The following is a 9,954-nucleotide window of genomic DNA, read 5'->3' as shown; positions in this document are numbered from 1 at the left end:
AAATTGTAAATGCCAGAATCTCTATTTTTTGATCACCTAATCTCCCACAAAAAATGAAATAAAAAGTGATCAAAACGCATGTACACCAAAATGGTATTATTAAAAACGACACCTTATCTCTTAAAAAATAAGCCCTCATACCACTTAATTGACGGAAAAATAAAAAAGTTATGGCTCTCGGAATTTGGCGACACAAAATAAATTTTATTTTTTACACTTAGGTTATTACTTGTAAAAGTAGTAAAATTTAGAAAAAACTATAATATATTTGGTATCGCGGTAATAGTATTGACCCACAGAATAAAGTTAACATATTTTTTTAATTGCACAGTAAAAACAGCATGCAAAAAATCATGGAGGAATCGCTGTTTTTTTTCATTTTCTACCCCACAAATATTTTTTTCCCGTTTCCTAGTACATTATATGGCAAAATAAATGGTGCTACGAAAAACTACAACTCGTCCCGCAAAAATCAAGCCCTCATAGGACTATATCGACGGAAAAATAAAGACGTTATGGCTTTTGGAAGGTGGGGTGGAAAAAACGAAAATGAAAATCTGAAAAAGGGCTGCGGCAGGAAGGGGTTAATTGCTCTTATTTGTATTTTTTCCAACTCCAGGGCATCCTTTCTATGAACTGGAGCCCAGAACTGAACTGCATATTCTAGATGAGGTTTCACTAATGCTTTGTAAAGTAATATTATATCCCTGTCCCGCGAGTCCTTGCCTCTTAATACACGACAGTATCTTGCTGGCCTTTGAAGCAGCTGATTGACATTGCGTGATGTGATTTAGTTTATGATCTACAAGTACAGCCAGATCCTTCTCAACAAGTGACTCACCCAGTGTAGCTCCCTCTAGAACATATGATGCATGCAGATTGTTGGTACCCAGATGCATAACTTTACATTTATCTACATTTAACCTCATTTGCCAAGTGGATGCCGAAACACTTAGGCCCCATGCACACGAGCGCAAAAACGCCCGTAATCACGGGCCGCAATTACGGCCCTTAATTACGGGCCCTTAGACTTCTATTGGCCACGGGTACCTCCCCGTATGCTTACGGGAAGCTGCCCGTGCCGTTGAAAAATATAGAACATGTCCTATTTCAGGCTGTAATTACAGCACGGGCAGGCCCATAGAAGTCCATGGGGCTCCCGTAATTACGGGTGACTACGTGTGTGCACCCGTAATTACAGGAGCGTTGCTAGGCGACGTCAGGGGATAGTCACTGTCCAGGGTGCTGAAAGTGTTAAACGATCGTCAGTAACTCTTTCAGCACCCTGGACAGTAACTACCGATCACAATGTAGATGCAGAAAAAAAAATAGAAGTTCATACTTACCGAGAACTCCCTTCTTCTTCTTCCAGTCCGGCCTCCTGGGATGACGGTCACATGGGCTGCCGTGTCATCCTGGGAGGTCGGGCTGGATGTCATGAGAGGAAGGCGTCACCAAGACAACGGTGCGGGTAAGTATAAATTTATTTTACCTTTACTACGGAAAGGGCGGCCCCTTCTCTATATCCTGCACTGATAGAGAGAAGGGGCTGCCGATTAGTGCAGTGCAATTTTGCATCGAAAACGTGCCCGTAAATACGGGTGGAATACTGGTGACACCGGACCCGTATTTACCCCAGTATTTACGGACAGGAAAAAATACGTTCGTGTGCATGGGGCCTTAGTGTGTCCAAATCAGCTTGTAATTTACGAACATCTTCCAGAGACTGAACTATATTACATAGCTTGGTGTCATCTGCAAAAATAGAAATAGTGCTATTAATCCCTTCCTCTATATCACTAATAAATAAGTTGAATAATAGTGGTCCCAGCACTGATCCCTGGGGTACACCACTTATAACCGGGGACCATTCAGAGTAGGAATCATTGACCACAACTCTCTTGATACGGTCCTTGAGACAGTTTTCAATCCTATGACAAACTATACTTTCTAAACCTATAGACCTTAATTTACCCATTAGACGTTTATGAGGGACAGTGTCAAATGCCTTTGAAAAGTCCAAAAACACTAAATCCACAGCGGCCCCTCTGTCTAGGCTTCTGCTCACCTCTTCATAAAAACAAATCAGGTTGGTTTGACAACTTCTGTCCTTAGTAAAACCGTGCTGGCCGTCACCTATAATACTATTTTTTTGTCACATAATCCTGTATATAGCCCCTTAATAACCCCAAACATTTTTCCCACGATTGATGTTAAGCTTACTGGTCTATAATTACCCGGGGAAGAACCAGAGCCCTTTTTAATAATAGGCACCACATTTGCAGCCCTTGGCAATATACCAGTCACTAGAGAATCTCTCAATATTATGAAGAGGGGGACAGAAATAACTGAACTAATTTCTTTAAGAACTCTTGGGTGTAACCCATCTGATTCCGGAGACTTGTGCACATTTATTTTATTTAACTTAGCTTGGACCATATCTACATTCAGCCAATTAACTAAATTAGTTGATGTATTAACAACACCGGCACCGGCTACATCAGCTGCTCTTTCTTCTGTTGTATATACAGAGCTAAAGAACCCATTTAGTAACTCTGCCTTCTCTTGATCCCCTGTGAACAACTCCCCATTACGACTATTTAGGGGTCCTACATGTTCAGACCTTGGCTTTTTTTCATTTTTATACTTGAATAACTTTTTGGGATTTGTTTTGCTATCCTTGGCCACCCTGCCTTTCATTTTGTATGTTTACTGATTTTTTTTTTACTATATACAGATTTATATTTTTATAAGTTTTACTACTTTTGCACAATAAAAAAGTTTTTGGGCGGGATGACTTTTCATTTTTCTTTGTACCATTTTGGGGTACATATGACTTTTTTTATTGCTTCTTCTTGTATTTTTTTGAAAGGCAGGATAAACAGAAAGTTTTATAGTTCGGCTTGTTACGGATGCGGTAATACGAATTATATGTAGTTTTTAAAAAAAAAAATTTTTTTTTTCGTAATAAATCATTTTTTAAAGGGAAAAAGTGGAACCTCTTAGATACCGCGGTCGCTATTGGCTACGGCATCTAAGGGGTTAAAAGGGCTCGATAGAAGCTAACTTAAATCCCGCCCGTTAGGAGCCTGGCTGTCTTTAGACAGCCCGACACCCGCTCTAGTTGGTATGGGACGCCAGTGTAGGGCTTATGTTACAGCCCCTTTTCACGTCGCTGTGGCATAAGTACCCTAAATGAACACAGTAAAAAGGTGTATGGGTGGTGCCCTAACTAGAATAAAAGCATTGAAAATGGCTCTTTACTCAATATATTGTTGCTATAATTTATTAGGTGCTCGCTTAGGGTATGTAAACACTACCGTTTCTTTTACAGAATGTCTTTTGATTACTGCAAAATAATGCACTTCACAAATCTTTAATCCATCTTGAACAGTTTTCACAAAAACGTATTGCCAAAAAATTCCTAGTGTGCTCTTACTCTACAGTGATCAAGAGAGATAAAAAAATATATGCTTATACAAAAAATACTAAACAATGAAACAAAAAGAAACCAAACCGGTATCCGAATGAAGCAGTGTGCATTAATCTTGATGTTAGGAAGAGACAGTTGTACAAATCTGACTGTACAGCTCATATGGCAGGAAGTGGGAACTTTTAAAACACTTCCCTTCTAGTTACGTATGTGTTGAAGCATAAACAACCTTCAGAACTGTGTTCTCTGTAAGCTTCCAGGAGAAAGTTTAGGTGACATCCAGTTCCAGGAGAACCATTACTTTCCTCTCTACCGGAATGTGTATGTAAGTGGAGATGTCTTCAGTGCCCAGGAGATCTGCTGCTTTTCTTTCCTTTCTGTTTTTCCTACGAGCTGTTCACATGAATCCGATACCTCCCCTCCGTAACAGCAGCGATGTCAGATATAATATGGTCATGGTGATGAGTGATGCCTTCGTAAGTATCTGTTACTATATAAAAACTTCATTTACTTCTTACTACTGCTCTGGTAAGTGTTTATGATGCGGTTTATTGCCCTTCAATGTCTCACTGTACAGTTACTGCTACTGTGTAATGCTTCTGGTTTGTAGCAAAATAGTGAGCTGAATAATGGAACTCGTAAGGGAGGGTCAACATTTCAAGAGAGAGAAGAGAACTTTTAGCTTGCCAGGTTATATAAAGTGAACCTCACTCTCAAAATCTTAATTATGTTGGGTTTTGTTCTGATGAGATGATAGGGAGTTCTTCTGACCATCCTTCAGATCATGAGAACAGAGAGGCCTGGACATTACGGATTGGCTCGAACAACTACACATGTAACTATGCTTATCTTGACTCTGAAAATTTGCCGCAACCCGATTTCATGCAATAAAAGCATTGAAAAAGTTACGTCAAATTTTCTTGCCACAGTGTATTTAACACGTTGAGTCAAGTTAAAGATTGCTACATCTGTATGTAGTATAAGATTCAGCAGATGGAGTTTTATGTATACAGTTGACTAGGTACTTCATTATACAGAAGGAGAAGGTCGGGAGAAACCAAATCTTGGGTTCTTAGATAAGTCAGATTTTGGAGGGGCGATGGTCCTAAATTTTGGTAGACTATTCCCCAGCTTCCTCTTAACCTACACTAACATTTAGAAATGTTATACAGAATACTCTGTCAGCATAAAAAAACACATCACAATATAGAAAATACAGGAAATGTATTAACAATAAAGTGAATAAGACCTTTGCTACTTGTCCCACTCCAGCGTCATGCACCTGCTCGTGGTCGCCTGCTCTAATGGCGTCATAAAGCAGAATATTTTAAAGGGGACATACAGAGTTTTTTTCCTTCGTATTCTATATGAATACATACAAAAAAAATTGTGGCATGCTCCATCTTATGCTGTATAAGGCTGGGTTCACACGACCTATTTTCAGACGTAAACGAGGCGTATTATGCCTTGTTTTACGTCTGAAAATAGTGCTACAATACGTCGGCAAACATCTGCCCATTCATTTGAATGGGTTTGCCGACGTATTGTGCAGACGACCTGTAATTTACGCGTCGTCGTTTGACAGCTGTCAAACGACGACGCGTAAATTGACTGCCTCGGCACAGAAGTGCAGGGCACTTCTTTGCAACGTAATTTGAGCCGTTCTTCATTGAACTCAATGAAGAGCAGCTCAAGATATACGAGCGTCACAGACGCCTCATATATTACGAGGAGGAGCATTTACGGCTGAAACGACGCAGCTGTTTTCTTCTGAAAACAGGCTGTCATTTCAGCCGTAAAAGCCAGCTAGCGTGTGAACATACCCTAATTGTATGTTCACATGGTATTAAGTTGAGGCTGAAAAAACAGATGCTGAATCTGCTCCAAAATCGGCACGTTTTCCAGTCTGATTTTGATGCTGTTTTTCAGCACGTTTTTTAAAAAAACAGCCCACAAGAGCTTTAGGGTATGTGCACACACACTAATTACGGACGTAATTTGGGCGTTTTTGCCCCGAATTACGTCCGAAAATAGCGCCTCAATAGCGCTGACAAACATCTGCCCATTGAAAGCAATGGGCAGACGTTTGTCTGTTCACACGAGGCGTAATTTACGCGCCGCTGTCAAATGACGGCGCGTAAATAGACGCCCGCGTCAAAGAAGTGACCTGTCACTTCTTTGGCCATAATTGGAGCCGTTATTCATTGACTCCAATGAATAGCAGCGCCAATTACGTCCGTAATGGACGCGGCGTTCAAGCGCCTGCACATGCCGTTACGGCTGAAATTACGGGGATGTTTTCAGGCTGAAACATCCCCGTAATTTCATCCATTACGGACGCCCTCGTGTGAACATACCCTTAGGCTGGGTTCACACGACCTATTTTCAGATGTAAACGAGGCGTATTATGCCTCGTTTTACGTCTGAAAATAGGGCTACAATACGTCGGCAAACATCTGCCCATTCATTTGAATGGGTTTGCCGACGTACTGTGCAGACAACCTGTCATTTACACGTCGTCGTTTGACAGCTGTCAAACGACGACGCGTAAAAATACAGCCTCATCAAAAGAAGTGCAGGACACTTCTTTCAGACGTAATTTGAGCCGTTATTCATTGAACTTAATGAAGAACAGCTCAAAATTTACGGCTGTCAGAGAAGCCTCGCAAAATGCGAGGAGGAGCATTTACGTCTGAAACGAGGCAGCTGTTTTCTCCTGAAAACAGTCTGTCTTTTCAGACGTAAAAGCCTGCTACCGTGTGCACATACCGTTAGGGTATGTTCACACGCTGAGCCAAAAACGTCTGAAAATACGGAGCTGTTTTCAAGGGAAAACAGCACCTGATTTTCAGATGTTTTTTGAGCAACTGACGTTTTTCGCACTGTTTTTTCGGCCGTTTTTGGAGCTGTTTTCAATAGAGTCTATGAGAAAACGGCTCCAAAAACGTCAGCTGTCAAACGATGACGCGTAAATTACAGGTCAGCGGCACAGTACGTCGGTAAACCCATTCAAATGAATGGGCAGATGTTTGCCGACGTATTGGAGCCGTATTTTCAGGCGTAAATCGAGGCATAATACGCCTCGTTTACGCCTGAAAATAGGTCGTGTGAACCCAGCCTTAGGGTATGTGCACACGAGAAGTGGCTTTTACGTCTGAAAAGACAGACTGTTTTCAGAAGAAAACAGCTGCCTCGTTTCAGACGTAAAAGCTCCTCGCATTATGCGAGGCGTCTTTGACGCCCGTAATCTTGAGCTGCTCTTCATTGACTTCAATGCAGAACGGCTCAAATTACGTTGCAAATAAGTGTCTTGCACTTCTTTGCCGAGGCAGTCAATTTACGCGTCATCGTTTGACAGCTGTCAAACGACGACGCGTAAATTACAGGTCGTCGGCACAGTACGTCGGCAAACCCATTCAAATAAATGGGCAGATGTTTGCCGACGTATTGTAGCCCTATTTTCAGACGTAAAATGAGGCATAATACGCCTCGTTTACGTCTGAAAATAGGTTGTGTGAACCCAGCCTTAGACTTTGAGCATTATATTCAGCTCACTATTTTTGGTGCTTTTCAGCGCACAAATAAGCGCTGATTTTTTTTTTAGCTTCTCGTTGATTTCAACAGGAATAGTCAAGCAGATTCAGCACCTATATAGGACGGGAGGTTTCTTTTTCAGAGCGGCTGATTCGATTTTACGGCGCTGATTCCCATTGAAAACAATGGGATGCAAAATAGAGGTGTTACCTCGATGATTCCGGCTTGCAAAAAAAGGTGTGTGAAAAAGGCCTTAGGGTATGTTCACACGGCCAAATTTCAGACGTATACGAGGCGTATTATGCCTCGTTTTACGTCTGAAAATACGGCTCCAATACGTCGGCAAACATCTGCCCATTCATTTGAATGGGTTTGCCGACGTACTGTGCAGACGACCTGTTATTTGCGAGTCGTCGTTTGACAGCTGTCAAACGACGACTCGTAAAAATACAGCCTCGTCAAAAGAAGTGCAGGACACTTCTTTCAGACGTTTTTGGAGCTGTTTTCTCATAGACTCCAATTAAAACAGCTCCAAAAACGAGTTGGTAAAAAAATGAGTTGGTAAAAATGCGAGTTGGTAAAAAACGTCTGAAAAGCAGGGTCTGTTTTCCCTTGAAAACAGCTCTGGATTTTCAGACGTTTTGGTTGACTACGTGTGAACATACCCTTATGGAAGTATATTCTCCCCTAGAGAATACAGAGCACATCAAATGTCTACGGCTCCTTTGTTCAACCTCCTTGAATGAGGCCTAAGGCTACTATACCCTTGCAATAGAGGATAATGGAGCTTTTATTGAGTTTACAGAATCCTTTCTGTATTAAAAAAAAAAAAAAAAAGAATTCTCACAGAAACACAGGTTTTGATGCAGTGTTGTAATGGCTGGTAATGCCGAATTATTACCACCCCTACTTGTACCACATATCACTTCATGAATTATATAGAAAGTTACATAACTTCATGTTAGTAAGCAGTTTCTAATGTAGACACCATTAGATGTCAGTGCAATGTTCTGTCTATGTCTAAAGATAAAATCCTGTAATGGCATTGCAGAGAGGTGACAATGACATTGCATTACGGGAGAGACCTGCATCTAGTCTCTATTGCCTGTCAGGACTATCTGCAAATAACTGACAAATATGAAAGGGTAACTAATGAAAAAAAAAAAAAAGCATTCTCAAAAACAAATGGGTTCATGCTTACTGTGGCATCTGTGGGGTATAGAGGTAGGTCAGATATTTGCTTACTACATCCAAAAAGCAGTACAACAATATGTTTATGCTTCTATGTAACATAAAATAGTGATATCAGTCTACTATCATGGCCAGATTTCCAGGCGCACTGACAAGACAACATTTTGGGGTACCCTTCTGTAGACCACTTTGCCCTATCACTGTTAACAAGGTTTGGGTGGGGCAGATGGCACCAAGATCCCATACAAATGTTCGATCTGTTGGATGGAATGGGCGGCCCTGCTAGTATGCATTCAATTGTTTTTTATATACAATACTCGAATTAGAGCCAGATTAAAGTGCCGTGATATGGAGTTCTTACATGCCCCCTCCCTAACTACTATCCTTGCCGCACCTCACCACTGCAAACTGTATGACCTCCATATTCCTATGCAGGGCACAGGGAAAGGGGTCATCTCCATGAAACAACCTCTTTAAGGCTTCGTTCACATCTGCGCTAGAGTCACATTCCATCTGAGCTTTCCGTCAGAACGGGACCCTGACTGACACAAACGGAAACCAAATGTTTCCGTTTCCTTCACCATTGATTTCAATGGTGACGGATCCGGTACCAATGGTTTCCATTTGTCTCCGTTGTGCAAGGGTCCCGTCGTTTTGACTGAATCAATAGCGTAGTTGCCTAAGCTATTGCTTCCGGCAAAACTACGGGTCCGGTGCACAACAGACACAAACGGAAACCACGGGCACCGGCTCCGTCACCATTGAAATCAATGGTGATGGAAACGGAAACCTCTGTTTTCTGTCGGTGTCAGTTTGTATCTGCTCAGGGTCCCGTTCTGACAGAAACCTCAGACGGAACATCAGAACGGGACCCCAACGCAGATGTGAACGAAGCATAAGAAGGAGAAAAGTGTCTAGCAGGTTAAGTAAGGTGTGCCAAATATATCATACAGCATCCACCACTGTGATGAATTTGGTGCATCTTCTGACTGCTTTGTTTAAGGACCTATTCAGGCGACAGGGATTGTCAGCCATGTGACAGACTTTTTTTAACGGCCGTCATATGGCTGCATTATAATTAATCCATGTGTATGGGGCTATTCACATGGCCGTTCTTTTAAGGGACTGTGTAATCGGCCTGGGCAAAAATAGGACATTTCCTATTTTTGCCCGTTTTCCCGGATCCCTCATAGACTCAAGTCTATAAGGAATCCGGGAAAATGGGTCCCGCACGGGTGCAAAGTGACCCTTAAAAACGGGTCCCGCACGGCTACAGTTTTTCACGTCTGATTTGACACTCGGTCGTCTGAATTAATTAAGCCTAAATTTACACTGTCTAAATCTTACAACATTATACATCTGCCTCTTTGTGTTTACATTTTTAACCCTTTTAAAAGATATTAGTTTGCATTGCCTTGACTGGATATAATTTTGTCCACTTCTCAGCTGAGAGAAGGACTAGGTATGTAGGGGTTTGATTCCACTGATGAGAGTGTTCTGATTCACTGACAGCACATATCTTTAAAATGGTTAGGAATGGAAACATAAAGTACATTAGAAAGTTGTATACGCATTTATACTGGGATTAAGATTATAATGATATAACAACGGAAAATCCATTTAAAACCAATGTGTTACAGACATAGTCTGGTAACAAAATATGTTCCTATAGATGTCATTCATTGTGTTACCCTTTAAAAAGACGCTAGCATTCACATAAATAATTGTCCAAATAAATTTTTGCTGCTTTGCAAAGATCTTTGCATGTAATAGAAAGCAGTACATACCCCACTAAA

General features: G+C 41.4%; 1 protein-coding gene across 1 annotated transcript in view; it reads left to right on the top strand.

Moving 5' to 3' along the window:
- The first annotated feature begins 3,698 nt into the window (after nt 1-3,698).
- The window catches only part of ARSK (arylsulfatase family member K), a 141,114-nt gene continuing 134,858 nt past the window's right edge, over nt 3,699-9,954 (top strand). Inside the window, exon 1 of the mRNA XM_075854847.1 lies at nt 3,699-3,909. Coding sequence (XP_075710962.1) covers nt 3,769-3,909 — 141 coding nt within the window. The 5' untranslated portion in view covers nt 3,699-3,768. The remainder of the gene's footprint in view (nt 3,910-9,954) is intronic.

Source organism: Rhinoderma darwinii, chromosome 1, assembly GCF_050947455.1.
Source record: "Rhinoderma darwinii isolate aRhiDar2 chromosome 1, aRhiDar2.hap1, whole genome shotgun sequence".
Taxonomy (NCBI): Eukaryota; Metazoa; Chordata; class Amphibia; order Anura; family Rhinodermatidae; genus Rhinoderma; species Rhinoderma darwinii.
The sequence above is the reverse complement of the archived record's forward strand: the minus strand, read 5'-3'. Positions and strand labels throughout refer to the sequence as shown.